Source organism: Leptidea sinapis, chromosome 28 (assembly GCF_905404315.1).
Source record: "Leptidea sinapis chromosome 28, ilLepSina1.1, whole genome shotgun sequence".
NCBI lineage: Eukaryota > Metazoa > Arthropoda > Insecta > Lepidoptera > Pieridae > Leptidea > Leptidea sinapis.
The window spans coordinates 2,753,771-2,774,925 of record NC_066292.1 but is presented as its reverse complement, the minus strand read 5'-3'; the positions used below and the strand labels follow the sequence as shown (position 1 = coordinate 2,774,925).

At 35.2% G+C, this 21,155-nt stretch overlaps 1 protein-coding gene across 1 annotated transcript in view; it reads right to left on the bottom strand.

Annotated features, from left to right (window-relative positions):
• Positions 1-21,155, bottom strand: part of LOC126973055 (adipokinetic hormone/corazonin-related peptide receptor variant I-like) — a 59,181-nt gene that overhangs the window by 4,268 nt on the left and 33,758 nt on the right. The window contains exons 4-7 of the mRNA XM_050820169.1: positions 11,818-11,923; positions 10,304-10,508; positions 3,294-3,447; positions 676-863 (exon numbers count right to left, since the gene is read on the bottom strand). Coding sequence (XP_050676126.1) covers positions 676-863; positions 3,294-3,447; positions 10,304-10,508; positions 11,818-11,923 — 653 coding nt within the window. The remainder of the gene's footprint in view (positions 1-675; positions 864-3,293; positions 3,448-10,303; positions 10,509-11,817; positions 11,924-21,155) is intronic.

Genomic DNA, 21,155 nt, shown 5'->3' with positions numbered 1-21,155 from the left:
TTCCTCTGGTGTTGCAAGAGAATGTGGGCGGCGGTGATCACTTAACACCAGGTGACCCGTACGCTCGTTTGTCTTCCTATTCCATAAAAAAAAACCTGTAAAGCGTTGCTTATTTACTCAAGAAAGGTCTCATTGAGGCATCGCTTTTAACTCTAAGATCATGTGTAATACAGAAAGGTAAGACAATTTTTTATTCACAGATAAATGTCACGATTTCATAAACTTATTGATGTAGAATGTGTAAATTAAACCCTCAATAAACATTTAAAAACAAAGTAATTAGCATGCCAAAATATATCACATTCTTCATCAATAAATTGTGATGCCATTAAAGAATTTAATGATAATCGTAAGTTCTTAGAAATAAAAGAAACGAAATTCTATTCTAAAACGTGAATAGAAAAAATGTTGACTTTCTTGTCTTTCAGAACATTGTGAATCAAAAATGTACAACTTTCGATTGTTGGACTTTCTATACTTTTTTCATTAGAGTAAAGATTGATAATTTGAAAATTACAGTAATTTTTGAATATAATATGCAAATAATAACGCAGAAACATCTCAATGTTGTGTTTGAATACTTCCATCAAAATAAATATTTAAAGTTTTCAGTAAAAAATGGTTACTTATATGTAAACTGGGCCATAAACTATATTAAAATTAAAATAAACCCACCTCGTCCGTCTAAATTCTTATTATGCATACAGAAAATCTTCCTCAAAGTTCTGTTTATGATGTTCATGTCCAGGGTGTATGAGCCGTAGACCAGCGGGTCCATGCAGGAATTGGATACAGCCATGATGAAGAACAGATCCTGAACTCTAGTGGACACGTGCATGGCTGACTTTCGATCAAACATATACCTGATGATTTAATAAAAAAAAAAATAACAGTCATTTCAAATTTAAAAACGCGGTTCAAATACATAAATAAACCTGTACTACTACTACTAACCTGTACTACTGTAATTTGTACATCTAGATAGACTGTGACAGCTGTGAAAACGTTGAAAAAAATTGAGGTTGACATTTAACGTCTACTTTGAGCAATGCACGCACACTATCACAAAGTGGCATACAAATCTCTTGTCTAAGACGTAGCTTATTACGCACACTAAAGTAATAAACCTGGCCTGTATTCATCGGTTGTCTATCCAGACGTAGCTATAAATTATTAAAGCATGTCAGCTTTGCATGTAATGCTACCTAAGATTCTACTTAGATACGTTTAAGAAGTTTAGTTACATAAGTTTAAAACACAGCGCAAATATTCTATAGCTTTCTGTACGTGAAAGTTTCATAAGGTTCAAAGGCCTCTTGATTTGAATAAATTTGTAAAAATGTATAGCTAATCTACATAAGAAAATTTTGTTTTTCCTGAAATGTTGCTTTTAAATATTAATATTTGATAATGTGTTACAGGCCATGGCCTAGAACTCGTTCTAACGCTCTGATGGATTATTAAATAAAATTGATGGAATATTAAATGTTAAAACATATTTTTATCAAAACTTTTCTAGAACAGCTAATTGGTTCACTGTAATCAGGTTTTAAATAGGATTTTTTATCCCTACGGATTAAGATTTAAATTTGGAATATGGATATTCTTGGTTAAAGTTTTAATCATCAAAGAGATCGATCATGGACAGCAACAGGCTGAATAATGGTAAATCAAGCGCGAGCCAAATTAAAAAAAGTTTGTCAAAGAATATTCAAAAAGGGAGTTCCAATCTGGTTTCAACTTTTACGAACAAAAAATTTGAGTGTATTCCTCAGGTAGTGAATATATTGTGTCTTTTATGAAAATAAGGGATGAGACGAGCAGGACGTTCAGCTGATGGTAATTGATACGCCATACCGATTACCGTGTGCGAGTGACGCTCAGGATACTTGAAAAGCCCAAAAATTCTGTGCGGCACTACAATTGCGCTCGTGAACTTTAGACATAAGATGTTAAGTCTCATTTGCCCAGAAATTTCACTAGCTACGGTGCCCTTCAGATCGAACCGTGTTTCATAGTTGCTTCACGGCAGAAATAGGCGCCGTTGTGGTACCCATAATCTAGCCGGCTTCCTGTGCAAAGGAGCATCCTACTGGTTTTTTAGGGTACTTATAATAATAATTTGTTAATCCAATGGTAGGCGTGGGCTGGTGGGTGCGCGGCGAGCTTACGAGTACGTCTGTAAGACATTAATTTAATTCCTAAGAAAATGCAAATAATTTTATAAATCTACAAATAATTATTAAATCTACTTGTGTAATCTATATCGGATAGTATTAAAATAATAGTTACCTTGCATCCTATATTTGCCCAAATATAAACATTAGTCTCTAATCATTTATGGTTTTTATTGGTCCTGTCTGTAGGTATATAAATAAACGTTATTCTACATCATAAGTTGCACTTATTAATATATTTATAGAGGTGATGCAACGGCTCAATAGTAAAAGACGAATCGTAATACGCAGCGTAAACCAGAGTTTTAAACATCTGCTAATATCCTTTTTTTTTATAAAAGGCATAACAGGCATTTATTTTCTCAAAATAGATTCCTTTAGAATTAATTTCATTTCATTTCTAATATACTAGATACTACTACCACTTCGGAAACGAATGGCGCTCTGAGAGAGAAGAAGAGGCGCAAGAAACTCTCCCAGCATTCTTTTTTTATTGCGCGCTTATTTTCAATAATAATATACAATGTTGTACGTTGTAATTCATTTCTATCGCTATAAAATAATCATAATCTAGTCCCAGGCTGTCCGATCACTTAGATATTCAGCTATGGAGTAATAGGATTTACGACAGAGCCATTGTTTGTATAAAACATTTAAATTTATTTATAGATGATGCATGAACAGTGGCTGGGACTTTATTATAAAAGTTTACTCTTAAAGCTATTATGTATATTATGAAGCCTACTAGAATTTGTTACAAGTAATCCCTTATTTCTAGTGTTATAATATATGAGGGGGGCAAACTGGTAAGAGGCTCACGGGATGGAGAGAGGTGAGGCAACCGCCCAACAACAGGTGTCAAGAAATGCGTTGCCGCCCTTAAAGGTGGGAGTATGCTTTTTTATGGTCCCTAAGTATGGAAAACCGCAGCCGGTAATTGATTCCACGAAGTGGCTGTGCGAGGCAAGAATTTTTTTGTAAAACGCGCGGTTGTCGAATGCCACATGTCAACGTGATGCGGGTGTTACTTTGCACGTAATGTCCGCTTGGAATTAGGCCGCTAGAATTAACCCGAACAGCTCCTCTGAGCACTCCTCGTGATAAAATCTGACTTACCATAACGTCATCGTAGCATAAGGTAACCAGCAGCAGGCAAATACTGTTACTATGGTGACAGTCATCCGGAGAGTACGACGTCGAGCCCGTGCCAGTGGTCTCTGGTCCGATCTACGCAGCTGGATTCTGCCTTGCTTTGAACTGGCACATTTACCTACGAATTGATATATAGTTTTATTTACATATAGACTAACTAGCCATTCCCGGCCGCTTCACTGGGCGAATTTTAAAAGGAAATAAATTAAATAAATAAAAAATAATTAGCCATAAACCATCTAGGATAAATTTTGCATCAAATAGTGGTAATTTCATGTCGATACGATGAGTGGTTTAGGCGTGATTGAACCTCGAACAATGACCATTTTCATTATATATATAGATATAGATACAACACGTCGTATAAAAACAAAGCCGAAATATGGAACATGTCAAAAAACTACAACAAAATAGGCTATGACTGCTATATCTATACATTGCCGCATTTATTCCAGTTGCTTAAATTATTCTTCGTTAATGAGCAGCAATGTAGAACATTTTCAGTTCAGATTTTATTCACACAGTGACACTTGACACATGACTAAAGAGAAAAGTGTGCTTATATTATCTATAGGCACACTTTTGCCGTTCGCTATCAGTATGCGAATATATCATCCTTAAATGTGTATAGAACGTTACTATAGACTAGACATAAAATCTCAATACAGAAAATTCAAGCAACGATCGGGGCAAAAGATAAGAGGATAAAAAACAGATCAAAATACCTGGAGAAGCATGGGACAAACTACTTTGTAAGTGCTGACTTAATAATAATTAAAGATCTGTTGATATCATAATATTATACTGAGAGAACAGATCGTGCTCACAACACAGAGAACGACATCTGATGGATGATGTGGCGTACTCTCACAGAGGCTATGTGACGCTAAAATGTCAGTTAAAACTAAAGGCTAGGTCTATAAAACGGGAAGCTGGGGGCCAGCAAAAAGACCCATGAACAGAAGCTACATACCAATGAAATGCGTATGCGGTGGGCGGGAGGAGTAACACTCAAGGACAGAGTACAGAATAAATATATAAGAGGATGCTTTAAAGTTGCACTCACAACCGACAAAATATCAGAATATAGGCTCAGATAATACGGACACGTAATGCGTAGGCCCGACGATTATGTCGTGAAAAAGTTCCTTTCCATGGCAAGAAAGAGGGGTAGGGGAAGACCCCAAACTATCTGGAGGACGAATGTCCAAACGGAGATGAAACGCCTTGGCCTTAGTGATGAAGATTCATGACACCACATGATAACAAAAGCCGACCCCGCGTAACGGGATAAGGCGAGGATAAGGAAGAGAACAGATCGTGCTCATCTCGTTTTATGAACGATCTAAGACGAGTCAGTTAATAAAGTAAATTTATCATCTAATTTGTTATACGTATGTATAGCAAATTTAAGACTTTTATGATTTTTCTCATGGATGCCATTGTCAGATCTGGACCAAATTGAAAAAAAAAAAATACCGACGAATTGAGAACCTCCTCCTCTTCTGAAGTCGGTTAAAAAGAACAATTAGGGCCATCTATGATCTGAATTCTAGAGAATCTCTTAGAAATCACTTTAAGCACATAGGAATTCTAACAACAGCTTCCCAATTCATTTATAATAATATATGTATAGTTTATAATAGAAAGAATGAATACATTTAAAATAAAGACGTACATACCATTAATACAAGAATAGTTATTTATGCAACTGTTGATAATAGTATCACATGAGTGTTTTAATACCTTATTATCAACAGTTGCATACAAGACTTTATCTACACCCATTATATGAATCCTCTAAAAGATTCTGAAACAGTTAGCTTACTGCTATCACTAAAACAGCCAGTCCTAGTAGTAACCTAATATCATCCATTACTGATTATATACAAGTAAACTAAGTATTAATGAAAGAATTATTTATTTTTAGAAGTACAATACAAAATGTACATTTTGTATAGTGCAATTATTAAAATTCACTTGAATATTGTTCGTTTGCAGAGTTTAAAATATCCGGCGGTGTGCTGTCAAAACTTGAATCGCTCATTTTTTCAAGAAAAATGGCTGGGATTCGAATAACCTACTTTTGTACCGGCGCGCAACGTCCTGGTAGTGTGGAACGCGCGTTAACGAAAACGTTCTTTTTTTGAAATTCATACAGTTACCACGCATCGTGCAATAAGAATGGTTCTGTCTGTAGAAACAATTGCGCATGAAGGGATCGAAAAAAAAAGGAGTGTTGTCATAAAATTCAGTACAACATTACAACACTCGTTTGGATGTTGTAAAGGTTATTACGACATTGGGTGTTTTAATGTTGGCAATAAGCTAACTGTTTGAGAATCTTTAATAGAGGATTTAAAGCATGGGTGATGATAAATAGAAATAAAATCGCTATTCCAAAAAACGAGACTCAGTAAAATACAAAATTCGATTGTTTATCGCTTTAAGAGCTTAGTTTAAGTCTAATTGAATAGAGTTTATTTGACTTTGACTTTTGTAAGGGTAAAAGACTTTCGATATGAGATTCAAATTTCTAATAGCACTCAAATATATCTCTGTAATAGTACTCTTTGGTTTCCAGTAGCCTTATTATGAAGTGTTGTTAGCGTAAACTAGACTTTTGAAAAGTTTTACATATTTTTGCCGTTTGCCGTCTTTGGTTATAATTTATTTTGATTATGTATCGTAACGAGAGGGCGGGTTACTAGAATATACATTAAAGTATAATTCAAAATGTTTGTTCAATTCAATATGTATTTTTTTTGGTATATAAAAATGTTTGATTTGTTACCAAAAATATAAAAAAAACAATGATTTGTCTAAAAAACATTTGAGGAGATAATGAGTGCATGTAACTGGATGTTTTGGAATTGGGTCAATCTATATCGTAGTGGGATCAATCGGTTAAGAAATCCCTCGGCTTTTTATAGAAATGTTCGATACTTTCATATAACTTGGAGCTATACATTAACTTTGATCTAGTAGCCCGCTTCGGTGACATTTTCCTATCAATTCCATAAAACAATCTCAAACGTGCACAACAAAACAGAGTCGGGCGAACAAATGCCATTAATTTTACGTCACATCAGAATAATCCTTCGCGTGATGTAATGGCTGAAAAGGGTGAGAGTTGGTGACAGCAATTATGAACGAAAAAGTTTACAATACTTCAATAATCATTCCGAGGTCATATGATTGCATTTATTTATCTTCTCCAACTGTATTATTTATGGTGTATGTGGATGATGCAGCTACTGTACTCAATAACTTTTGTATTAATTTACATTTACTTTTTTGACTTACTCGGGTAAGACATTGACTATTTGACGTTTGACTGTGTCTGTTGCATCATTTTATATATTATATTGTAATTTGAAATGATTTGTAAATCGATGTACTTAAATGTAAATCTTGATATAAAAGAGTGGCAATGAGTTTCTTGCTACTTCTTCTCATTAGCTCAACCCTTTACGAAGTAGCGGTAGATTCAATAAGAAAAATATTTTATTTTTTTTGACATTCATAAGTGTCATTTTCGTGCGCAGACTAAACAGATTTTGATTTGATTTGATTTGTATTATTGATAACCCTTATAACTGTATGATAATTGATTGCTAACAAATACTCGTAATATTTTATATTTGAGGTAAAACATTTAATTTTTACAGGATAAGCGAGCACACACAATTGAATTTTCTTCTTCTATAATAATAAGGGTAAGTTTCTTCTCTTAGTAAAGCAGTGCAGCTGAGGATTCTTGGACACCTCGTCACTTTTATAGCTTTATAAGCTTTAGGTATGAAAACATATCACCAACGTCTGTTTTAATATTATTATATTTTTTTTTGTCAGAGTAAAAATATTTATCAAACTCGGAGAAGCATAAAAAATGCGTAAACATTACACCTACGTACTAAATTAGACTAAGGAAGTAAGTAATTCTCCTCACCGTGCGTACTTTGCTAATAAGAAATCTTTGTATTTGTCACATTTGTTCTAGATCTAACAGACAACAAACAGTAAATAGCCAAGTAGCGTGATAATGGCGTCTGCTGTCTTATTGGCGTGCTTTAGCGTTGAGTAGCTAACCAATACGTAGTAAGTACGAGTAGATTGAAGTATACATAAACTATTCTATCAATGTATTGTGATTCTGCGGTAGCATCTAATCTAAGAAGGACTTAAAATAAGTCATATTAGCGGGCAGGCAAAGTAGCTATCTTGAAATCGTGTAAGTTAGTAAAACTTCTGTACTTACTCCTAACTCATTATTCTGTGACTTTGGGACGACGATGTGATGATACCATTTTTAGCTGGTATCCTGTAAAATTCTGGGTCCTATTTATAAGTGGTGAAGAAAACTCATCATCAGCCGGAAGACGTCCACTGCTGCACAAAGGCATCCCCCTAAGATTTGCACGACGATCGGTCCTGTGCTTCCCTCATCCAACGTATTCCGGCAATCTTGTCCAGCTCGTCGGTCCATCTTGTGGGGGGCCAACCAACACTGCGTCCTCCGGTACGTGGTCGCCATTCGAGGACTTTACTGCCCCAACGGCCATCCGTCGAACTATGTGCCCTGCCCACTGCCACTTCAGTTTCGCAATCATTTGGACTATGTCGGTAACTTTGGTTCTCCTACGGATCTCCTAATTTCTGATTCGATCTCAAAGGGAAACTCCGAGCATAGCCATCTCCATTGCCCTTTGAGCTTTCTCATAAGGCCCATGAACAAAACCAACTTATTCCTATTGATTACAAAGTAATTGAACATTTTTTTATTTTTTTGCAGATATATTGATCCAAAATATATCTAAGTGTGAGCGTGCACTAAGAGCTGGCAGAAGATTTGAAGCTCATTTTCCGTTAGTAATCCACTTGAATACTGTGACGAGGAAAGAAAAAAAAAACACATATTATGTTGTAATGTGATACAAGGGTGGAAAGAATCATGTCATTAAAAACCTCGCCTTTACTTCGGGCTTCTTAATGGCGGCCCGTTTGCAATGACCTACACACCCGTGTATCACACGACGTTTTTCATTACAGTCATGAGAAATAGTAAAGAAAATGATAATAAATTGGATTATTTCAACATGAATAAGTAACTAAGTAGTAAATTCGAGCAATTGCTAATATTCAATGAAATTTGTAGTTTTGCACGGGTTGAAGATCGTTCAAATCATATTAACAAAAAAATAATCAATATATCACTATCAAATTTCTTTTTAAAACACAATATTTTTCAGAAATACGGCGTTTTTGCAACTGGATTTCTATATAAAATAAAACTAGGCAGTGGTATCTTGTTTTGATTTTTGACAAATATTGATGTGAAATTAATTACATAAAAGCTGGTAATTAAATATGGTAAGCAACCATTTAACAAAAATTGAGAATTCAATACTAAAATAATAGTACTTGTATAAATTCTATCCTATTTTATTGTATGTATCAAATCTGCTTGCTACTAAACTTTTTAAATTGAAAAGGAAAGTTATAATCGCGTAAAAGAATACTTATGCAAAAATTTAATTTTCGAATACTAATTATAAGCCTCTGAAAGTTATAAAGTACTTCCAGCTTAACAACTATAATGAAAATGTATTTTATTTCTGACTTTCCTGAATTTTAAGGACACTTTTTAAATACTTGACAAAGTAAACGTACTTAACATGAACTCTATTTGTTCTCTAATTTAATCGAAAACACTACTCAAACTGAAATGCTAAGTCATTAGAACGAGGTAAACAAAAATCTTAAGACGCAACTTCGGAACGCTCGACGAATATTGTAATTAAATCTTAATTTACATTAATGATAAAATACAAGCAAAATATATAGAATTTTATGAATAATTTCTGAAAGACGAGCATAAAAGTGCGCACGGGTCTCCTGATAAAATAAGTGATCACCGCTGCCAATACTCTCTTCATGCAATACCAGACTAGACTAGACTGTGTTATAATCATTCACAGCTAGCTAAATACAATAATAGTTAGAAAAATATGTACATTAAAGGCTATGTTCTTGTTACAGATAATTAACCTAATCTAATATTATATAATCACAAGAAGATATAGCAATAGCTGGAGTAATATAATCCCATCATGGTATCCGAGGGACGCAAAACGAAAAAGAGGCAGACCAGATGGAACGACGAAATAATTGCCTTTGAAGGTGGACCCGATTAACAGCTGACAAAAAAGGCCTTTGCCCAGTAGTGGGCTGAAATATAACTAAAAATAAAATAAGATGAAGTTTTGCATAATTTTTGTATTTTCAGCCTTAATTAATATATCAATTTAATCACAAAATAAAGATATATATATATATATATATATATATATATATATCATTTTTTCGTTATACCTTACAAAGGGAATTAAGAAGGTTAGGGCTTCATAATATAGTTTAATTCATTGTACAAATTAATTTTATGAAAATGAGCATTTAATTGGATTATAATGGATTGTGATTGATAATTGTTAAGCTTAAGATGGACCGACGAACTGGTCAAGATCATTGGAATAGGTTAGATGAGGGCAGTGCAGGATCGATAGTTATATTGATCTCTTGTTAGGCCTTTGTCCAGCAGTGGACGTCTTCCGGATGAAATGATGATCATTGATAAGATATACTCGCGTTCCGCCTGCCAGTATATGCATGCCTGGTGAACAAAACCTTTTTAAATGTCACTCTATGGGGAAATATTTGAACCTAAATAGTCAGCTACAAGCCCGAACTCATTTAAACACTCACTCAAACGATTTTAACCTTTTCTTATCAAGACCTTTCTAACGATATATTATGTGGGCTGTGTACATTGTGTTTGCTGACGAATATAATTTATATTGCCGTCTTTGTGATTTATATATAGATAATTTCTGCATTTATCTCTTTGTATCGATTTAATAGATAAATAAACGGTTATCAGAGTTGGTAGTGAATAAATAGTAGTAGGTACTAACCTGATATTTCTCGTGAGTTCTTGGAAATTTCACAGAATATGCAGGCGTAACAAACAGTGATGATGATGAGGGGAAGGAAGTACATCGCCAGTAGACACGTGAGGTTGTACGCAAGCTCCTGATGGTGGTTAGAGAAGGCTTCGAAGGACACACACTGCTCGAACTCCGGAACCTTCGGATGATGCATCACGCGGAAGACTAAACTCTAAAATAAAAGAATGCTAATGTCAAATGGCTTGGATAAATATATTTTTTTATGATAAATAAATACAGTTTCAATATCCAGGCTTAAAGCCGAAACATCGAAAAATTTTTCAACTCAAGAGTACCACATATGAAATGTTTGATAATAGTTGATGTAAACGGGGAAGGCTACTCTCGAAGACTGGATGGGTGATAACTATTGGTGGATACGAAAAATCAAATTTGCACTTCGCCGATGATACTACTTTGTTTACGACTAGTGTTAGTCATATGAAAGAGCTACTTCTCAAAAAAGAGCACATGAGTCTAGAGTTTGGATTGAAGAATAACCGCAGTAAAACCAAGGTCGAACAAACAATAACTTGACGGACCTTACACACATTGGGAACTGCGAGGTCGTGCAATCTTATGTATATCTTGGTGCTCTAATCTCAAGCATGGAGTTGCGAAGATGAAATAAGCCGCCGTATAGCGACAGCAGGAACTGCCATAGACAAATTGAAGAAATTATGGAAGAAGAAGAAGAAACATAACAATATCTACGAAAATCCGTCTCGTCCAAACACTCGTTTTTGTCACGTCCGTGTTTACCATATTTTTCTATGCTGCAGAAACGTGGACTTTGCGTCAAGTCGAGAAAAAGATAATTGATGATCTGGAGATGTAGTGCTGGAGAAGAATCCTGGAAGGTACGTGGATCGAGTTTCCTAATATGTGCATATTTAAGTCCTTCGAATACGTCTCCCGGCGCGAGATTGAGTCCATCAAGCGCATTATCGTGCAGGGCAAAGTGGAGAGCACCAGAGGGCGAGGAAGGCTACCCATGAAATGGACCAACCAAATTAAGTCTGTTGTGGGCGGTCCGTTAAACGAGTTTACCAGGTTGTCGGCCAGTAGGGTAAAGTGCCGAATGCTCGTGAGACGAATCACATCTGCCCCCAAAAATGTCACTTCGTGATGACCACGACGACTCTGCCAAGAGTGTCACGAAGAAGAAGATGAAAACGGACAAGGATATCAAGTGAGGGCAATGGAAGTCCCCCCTCTGAAATTTCTAATAATCCTTTTGTTGTGTGAAGAGTTATGTGTGGAGAGTATGTTCATGTAAGAGATTTACCATCATCAGAGCGTACGCACCAACACAATTCAAATTCGTCAAACATGCACGAGCCTCTACACGTGGAAGGACAAACAGTTGGACTGTTCAACGATACTGTGAAGTCGATAAAGTATTATTAAAATGCAGCCCATGCTAGTTGCTGATAATGTCTTTTAATTATCTATAAGTCAAAATAAATAAAAGTAATTACTTGCGGAGCGCTGCAGAGCAAGGCCACCACCCACGCAACCGTCAGCATTGTCTTGCTTCTTTTCCTGGCGATCGCCAGGCGGAGTGGATACAATACCGCGAAGAATCTAAAAATTTATCACAACAAGGATTTGTAATGACAAACGAAGCCATGCTGGTACTATAGTCCAACAACTTCGTGCGCGACCGTCCCACTTGTTTCATTTATTCTGGTATTGTGGGGAAAGGTAACGCGTGAGACTGCCGTAACCAGCTACCCGCTGACACCTTAACTACCTCGTCCCCGCCACCGTCTTTTACCCCGTGGGACCATCGCACACAAAATTATCGGACTATAAAGGTTCCATGACAATTCACACAATTGTTTTGGTTTTTGTTAATTGAAGACTTTGTAGACTCAATTTGCTAACACCCTCGTACGTGAAGCCGCCATAAATTCAAATCTTACTTAATAATCTCCCAGAATGTGCACGTAGAAGCTTACACGCAAATAATCTACGCCTGCAATGGAAAGAGTTTGCCTGGTGCTTTTTAGGTAGCTGCGTAAAACTCACGAAAAATTGTACAAGTTAAAAATCAATTTTACACTTACTTTACTTTTCTTTTACTTTAACAGTAGTTATAGATGTCCAAACATGTGTGAACAAGGCATTGCCAATGAACAGTGGCTTACGTTGGATTGGATTTTGATACCAGTTACGAGGAGGAGAGTCAGATTTGGAATAGTAAAATTTAGTAAACTGAAAAGTGCGGATTTTTACTATTATGCTTTATTTTATTTAGCAAGCGTCGTACATTTCCTTTATTAGACAACAAAAGCTCAGCTACAAACATTATGCATGAAAATTACTATGCAGAATTTAAAACTGTTTATTGAATTTATGAATTTACTGCGTGTATTCTCGCTGAATATAATAAAAACATAATTACTGCTTCAAAAAGGTTACTGGCTTTTTCTTGTTTCATATCGTTGTAGCTTTATCGCTTGCTATTACCACACTGAATATTCTCCAGTAATGCTTAGAAATAGAATGAATAAATAAACTAGTGCGCCTGTATACATATGTATATATAACTATTCTCAAGTGATTTCGAATATTGTAGTAACTAATAAACAAAAAAAGGAAGTATAAACAAGTAAAAAGATTGTTTATACAGCAAGGTGTCTTATACTCGACCTTTATTGGTAAGACATAAGGTCGAGATTTGATTACGTGGTAAATTCGACATGACCATCGTCACAGTATTTATTAACAATATACTTGTTATTTTAAAGTCCTTACGATAGGAGTACCGTAAATGAAGGCCAGTAAAAGTTCTCCCTTTGCTTTCCCTGGGCACGCAGACTTAGCCCATAGACAAACGTTCGCTTCTAGAAAAGAATCCTAACAAATTCATTGGCTCACACAGCCACTTGTGGATTGATCTGCTAACACAATTTGAGTTTTAAATTTATGAAAATTACTAATACATACATACATAGTTGTAGCGTATTGGGATAAGGCCCCGATTACATCGCTCAGTGTATGTCACCGTAAGACTACAATGGAATATGTCATGTGGCTGTAGTGAAGAATATCACTCAGCCCGTAAGTGGTTTACTTAAAAATGTATGATCATAGAGCTTTAAAAATATACCTACATTGATTTCGCATAAAAAATTGATTCGGCGTGAAATGGCCGCGTGTCGCCGTAACATTCGGCGCCGCTAAGTGTAGTACCGTCTTAGCAAGACCGAACCGGAGCGTCTAGCATAACAAATTAATATTTTGCAAGGTATGGGGTATATTGAAAATATTTTAGAAGTGAAAAGTTCTTTAGCCACTTTGGGCATTTTTTGGTAGGGAAGAATCTTATGGGTTCACGTCACCGACATGCTTATAGCAGTATATCTGTAGTTATACAGCTGACGTATTGTGCAACATTAGTGCTGTGTGTATATTAGTGTGTGTATATAATATATATTAGTGTTTTTTATTGATAAATGTTTTATTGAAAATAAGTTTTAAAAACAAATTGAAATTAATAATATTTTAATGTGTTTGATAATGTAAGTTTTCACATCTTTTGGAAGTCTCTAAAACTCCTTTTTTTAACTTTTTATTTAATTTATGATCAAGCTTCATAAATAAAAGTATGATAAAAGTTATATTCTTCATTACATAAGTGGCCTGTAGCTGCTTTGCGACAGAAATAGGTTTGTTAGTATTGACCCAGTCGAAAACTACTATCATCACAAAAAAAAATTATTGTGATTTAATGCAATATCTTATATCCATAGATAGTCCATTTGTTTATAGATCCAATTCAATATAGACGATCCATAATTTCGTAATAAAACTTTCGGGGCACGTCTAAGCTGATTTCAAATATATTTTCACTTAAAGAAAAGTAAATGCGGCACGCAAATTGCGTTCAAGTGTTGATACCCTCGGTAACACAAAACTTATCAGATCTTCGCTGTTATTTATCTTCGGATTTTCCAAATAAATTCTCTTTCCATCGTTCAGTTCGATTACTTTTGCTTTAGACGCTTGCCTTTTGTTTGATCTCAGTAACGGTTCGAGCCTTATTTCTCTGTTTTGTAAACAGAATAAGCATTTATTAGTAATAATGTAATTATTTATCTTCGTCTTCCCCTCACTGCTGAGGATCGTGATTCTGTGGACTGTTAACAACACGCCTTCATCGGTTACGATCAGTGGGATGGTGCAGTGCTATGTTGACAGGAATATCTAGTTGTTTGGATATCTGCGGGCCTACTATGAACTCTTATTGCGATTCAATTCACAACCTAAAATGTACTGCTTTGATATTTCGTACCACGACGTGATTAGAGCTATCTAATTTAGGTTGACGTCAAATCAACTGATTGATGCAATGATGTCAATTGAATGTCAAAAATGATGTCATTGAATCGCAAAATTATTTATTTCGTTCATTCATTCGTACCATGAGGCAATATTTCAAACTGGATAGCTTATGTGTCAAAGTGAGCGATTCGAAGAAAGTTGCTACTTCCTTAGAGGAAAGTGAACCGTGTTGTTAATGACATTCAAAAAATTAATTTAATTCAATTATAATACATTTAAATTAAACGACAAGGACAAATATATTTTGGCATTATTGAAAAGAACACTCTAACGGTTCATCGTACCGTAATGGATACCGGGTAAGAAATAATGTGTGGTTCGTGTCAGTTTTCGTCATGAGATCAGGTAAGAAAAAATCGGCAAGAAGCGTCGACATGGCTTTGTATTTAAAATGTTAGTTAACTTCATCGATTCAATTCATTTGTGGAAAGAACTCAGTTCAAATCATATTTTTTTTCGATGATGATGATGTATCTTATAGTACGATGCCTTATGTATCTTTTAAGTTATCGGCGCCACTTCACTCTGTCATATGTTGTTTATAGATATAATACCCAATATTATCTCTAAGTAATTATATCACATAAATATTTTGTAAGACAAAATATGATACATCTCAACAAGAGTTGACGGTTGAAAGATTAACGAGCATTCTTCAAGTCAAAAGAAAATAATGGGACGCAGCAAAAACACCTCAAAATGGGGAGGGTTCACCCGCTGCCGGGTGCCATAATTTACAATCCTCAACGTAAGTATTATTTATTCTTTAACGATCGACTGCAATACGTATAATCAAACTTGAGATTATCTTACAGAATTAGAACAACAACAGCAAAAGTCAAAAAGCATGGGACGCACTTCTTTGTAAGTCAGCCTTTGATGATCTATTGATCTCATCTACTGACATAACAGAGCGTGCTCGTCTTTTGGCCGTGACACAAAATGAGTCGGGCTTTTGGTTACAAGCCTTGCCTTCTGCGCCGATCGGAACGCTACTTGACAATATGACATTGTCAATATGCGTATCACTCCGGCTAGGTATAAAACTGAATGAACCACATCAATGTAGATGTGGCGTTCAGGTAGATGCTCTTGGACGCCACGGGTTATCCTGCCTAAAATCGGCAGGCCGTATCAGTCGTCACGCCAGCATTAATGAAGTCATCCGCAGGGCATTTGCCGCTCTTAATATACCAGCTGTTTTAGAGCCAAATGGTATTACCCGCCGCGATGGCAAGCGTCCTGATGGAATGACGCTGGTGGCTTGGGCACGGTGAAGGGCGCTGGTGTGGGACGCTACTTGCGTCGACACTCTGGCTCCTTCTCATGTCCATGTTACGTCAGTTGGTGCTGGGGCTGCTGCTTCGACTGCCGAAGACAGCAAGCGTCGCAAATATGTTGGTCTCAGTGAGTCATACATCTTTGTGCCGTTTGGTGTCGAGAAACTTGGCCCGTGGGGCCCAGGCGCGGAGAATGTTCAAAATACTATATTCGCGCCTCAATAAGGCTACTGGAAACCCAAGCGCTGGCAGCTATTTCGGTCAACGGATCAGCCTTGCTATCCAACGGGGTAATGCTGCCAGTATTCTTGGTACGCTTCCACGTAATGATAGTTTTAATTTTATGTAGTCGTAGTATTGTAAATATAGTTATAAGATTTGTTTTGATTAAATAAACATTTAATAACAACAGCAAAACTTTTTTGTAATTTTTATGTTGACCATAATTGACCTATACTTTGGAACTAAAGTCTATCAGGTTGCGTTCTCGAAATATGGAAAAAAAGGTTTGGTGACTCCTATTCCCAAAGGGTCAAGTTAGCCAAAGTATTGAACAGTTTAGGCCTATTTCAAAATTATGTCACTTCAATAAAATTTTCGATAAAATTGTTACTAGTCAACTCTATCAAGCTGTTAAAAATCATATGAGCTCCAATCAACGTGGTTTTTACAAGGGTAGCTCGGTGGACACTAACTTATTGACTTTTACTTGTGTTATTCGTCTCGCGATGGTTAATATGCTTACGAAGAAGCCGTGTACACCTATATCGCCAAAGCTTTAGACAAATTTGTTATAGCACGTTTCTTCTTAAACTTTGGCACCTTGGGATACACGGAGACTTATTTCGCTGGATTAAACCCTATATCGAAAATCGAAGCCAATGTGTAGTTCTGTCAGTATATTATGCCTCTAAATTATAGTCCATTAGTTCCCGAGTATCCTACCTCAACGAGGTATTATAAAAAGTTTATATACACTTTTTATAATACCTCATTTGGACTCAGTAAGAAAAGGCTATTAGGCTTCAACGTCAAGGAAAACCCTTCCAAAATAGTGTCATCTATAAAATCTAATTCAACAATTTTGTTCGCACCAATCTTGAGTTTGCCTGCGCAGTTTGGAAACCGTATTATAATATTCATATCAATAGAGTAGAATGGATACAATTTTTTTTTCAAAACACGGAATCCAGAATCTCGATTTTAGAACTGGTCACACTCACACTAACTCTCCAAGTGACCGTCGAGACTATGTTGATGCCGTCCTACTTTATAAAATTATGCGTAATGTATTGGATGTCCTCTCATTATTACATCAAATACATCTAAGAGTCCCTCGCACCTACTAGTGAACAATGGCCGATTTGGTTCTGGGACTCGCTGGCCACTGCCGCAGCATGCTATGCTCAGTTTATACGCTGTGATTAACAGTCTAAATTTGTTTTTGCGACCTACTGGTTGATAAAGGCCGATTCGCTTACATAGCAATTAGTTGATTACACTAATGTAAACTAAAAAATAATGACAATAAAATAAAAACAAGAAACAAACCAATCAGTTTTGACAATCATATTTTGTGACCAAAATTAAATTGTAAGAAGTTAAGTCGATTGACAATGTACCGTTTTATTATAATGTCACTAGTGAAATTGCAATATCACGGCTTTGAGAATATACCTGCGACAAATTATATAAATAACTAGCTGACCCGACAGACGTTGTTCTGTATATAATAAATAAAATAATGTTTTAATATGAATTTGTCAATAATATATCATAACATCAAAAGTTACTTCGTAAAATATGCACCCTGCTGTCGTCATGAAATTGTTTCACAGCAGAACTGTGAAACCGTGCGTCAATAAATTCTCTCATAGAAATTTTGTATGGACACATCAAAGGAAAAATAAATTTGTTGTTTTTATTTAATTTAGCAGCATGTTCCTATTTATTCACCTTTTAAACCTTCTCTGGACTTCCACAAATAATTCAAGACCAAAATTAGCAAGACTAACGAACAGCAATTCATTTTTATATATATAGATAATAAATCACTAGAACTTATAGTTAAGTAAATATAGACTGCTTTTATGAAAATTAAGGAAATTCAAGGAATATTTTCTAATTATTTTGTGTAAACGACTGTTTTGTTTCTTAAGAATAAAATAAATAATATCATTTATAAATGGATCTTCAAACACAATTTTCTAATTAAACCTTATTGTTTTCCACTATAACAATAATTTACAATAACATTAATTTTCAATAACAATCGAAAATAAATAACAGAGGGAATAAGTGAAATGAGTTATTTTGAGGTGCCCTTTTCATGCTTAAAATAATAAGATAAAACATTTATAAACTTCAGCGAAAGCCTCGATCTGGGGTTGATAAGAATACTAAGCATTATCTTTAAGCTAAATGCTAAATCTCAAATCGAATTTACATTATTTTACTCAAGATGAGCAGCTCTCAAAAGCTGTGTTTGTTAATTTATTACTTAATATGCTTCATGGGAGAGAGGCTCCTTTTGCATCGGATGCCGGCTAGATTATGCGTACCGCACTTTTTTGCCGTGAAGCAGTAATGTGTAAGCATTACTGTGTTCCGGTCTGAAGGGCGCCGTAGGTGGTGAAATTACTGGACAAATGAGACTTGACATGTTATATTTCAAGGTGACGAGCGCAGTTGTAGTGCCGCTCAGAATTTTTGGGTTTTTCAATAATCCGAAGCGGTACTGCATTGTTATGGGCAGGGCGTATCAATTACAAAAAGCTGAACGCCCTGCTTGTCTCGTCCCTTATTTTAATAAAAAAAATGGAGAAAAGGCCCTAAGATTTTTCGCCAAAAAACAATGGGGCCCTCATATTACAGAATGGGCTTACAGACTAATATAGCCATATGCGGTTATGATTATACTATTAACTGGGAGATACGGCTTCCCTAGTTTTATTTAGTCATTTTAATAGTATAATGTTCTATGGTATATTATTATAGGGGAATGCAGTCGACATTATCTTTTTGCTGGCGAAGAGGGCTATCCGCGATATATGCTAAAGAATTATTTAGAGTAATGGAAAAAAAAGAAAAATCGTATCAGAGCAACTTGAGGCCTTTAAAAATCTGAAAACAAGAATAATACCGAGCAGAAACTGTCACCAGATGACCAGGGTATATTCATGCCCAGATCGGAATATTTGAGACAAAGAAAAAAAAAATTGGTTGCCGGTATTTCGGTCAACGGATCAGCCTAGCTATCCAACGCGGAAATGCTGCAAGTATTGTTAGTACACTTGCACGTCTTCCACAATGGTAGTTTTAATTTAATGTATTCATAGTATTCATAAATTTTTTTATGGAATACTAGGACAAACGAGGTCAGCTGGTGTTAAGTGATCATCGCCGCACACAATCTCTTTTTTTTAATTTATTTAATTATAAAAGTATGCACAGTTGGTACTTAAATTTTACATCTCGCCAAACTGTTGTTTGGCGCCAGTTTGTTGGCGAGTTTACTTACTCTTGTAACATCAGAGGAATTACAGGAGCGTTGCCGGGCTTTAGGGAAGGTGAACGCGTTTTTTTTGAAGGTACCCATGTCGAATCGTCCCGGAAACACCGCACCAGGAAGCTCATTCCACAGCTTTGTAGTACGTGGAAGAAAGCTCCTTAAAAACCGCACTGTGGGCGAAACCTAAATTGTGGCGTTTCGTGCGAAGGTAGAATTCGGCGGCAGATGGAAAAGAAGGTAAAGTATATTGTAAATATAGTTATACGATTTGTTTTGTTTATTATAAGCAAACATTTTTAAGAAAACATCTTCAATCTTCACACCACATAATGGCCTCACATAAAATATGTTTGTTACACGAGGAAATTAAAGACAAAATAACATGAATTGAGAACTAACTCCTTTAAGAAGTCAATTAAAAAGAAGCACTGATCAATTTGTGATTTTAACCATCATTTGATAAATGAACGTGTAAATAATAGACAAATTTCTAAAAGCAAAAAAATATGATTTTCTGAATAGAATAAAAATAGTTTGTTTGAAATTGGAATATTAATGAAATGTATAAGATACAAAATATAATTCAATATTATTTTATATCTCAAGCGAAAATATGGAATAGGGACAAAAGGCCTTAAAAACTAAATCTTGACTTAGAATGTACTTGCGTACAAGCTACCTGAAAGCTCCATAATTCGTGAAAATGTTTTTTCTATCTGAATAATTCTATGAGTATAAATGTTTGACGTACAGTTTGATAGTTCTACTGTGTCATTATTTTATTTCAAGAACAGTGAACTATGAAACAATCATTTTAAATTATTTTAAAATTATTATAAGATTTAAAATTTGAAATGAAATCTTGTATAATATTATGTGTATTTGTTAAGATGAAGCGCACTGGTCACCAGCTAATAATACTTTATTTAATAAACTCAATAAAGTTCGTGGAGTATAAACTTTTTTAATTTTAACATAATCTCAGTATATAATGTATAAATATTTCTATTATTAATTAATATATTTCAAAGGAATGTATTTCAAATCAAATAAAATCAAAATCACTTTATTCATGTAGGTCAAGGAAATGACACTTATGAATGTCATAAAATTTTTTTTTTATTGGTTCTACCGCTACTTCGTGAAGGGTTGAGCTAATGAGAAAAAGTAGCAAAAAACTCATTGCCACTCTTTTAAAGCCAGATTTACATTTTCACTGTCTTACAAATCATTTCAATTGCAATATAATATTATGTAAAGAGATGCAACAAAAATACTCAAACGTCAAGTAGTCAATGCCTTACACGAGTAAGTCAAAAAAGTAAATGTAAATTAGTATAAAACATAAGTAATTGAGTACAGTAGCTGCATCATCCACACACACCGTTAATAAATAAAGGTATTTAGTATTAGTAGTGGAATCATCTTCTATACATATCAAATTATTGTGTTGATTTCTGGCATTCACAATCGCGCGATTTGCAGCAAGCAAGCTTTGGAATGAGCTTCGTAGTGCGGTGTTTCCAGGCTGATACAACATGACGAGTACCTTCAAAAAAAGCGCGTACACCTTTCTAAAAGGCAGGCAACCCTAGTATTGCGGATGTCGTGTCGGATCCCGTGAGGCTTTGGCCCGTTCACTCATTCCTAAATTAAAAAATATTTAAAGCAAAGT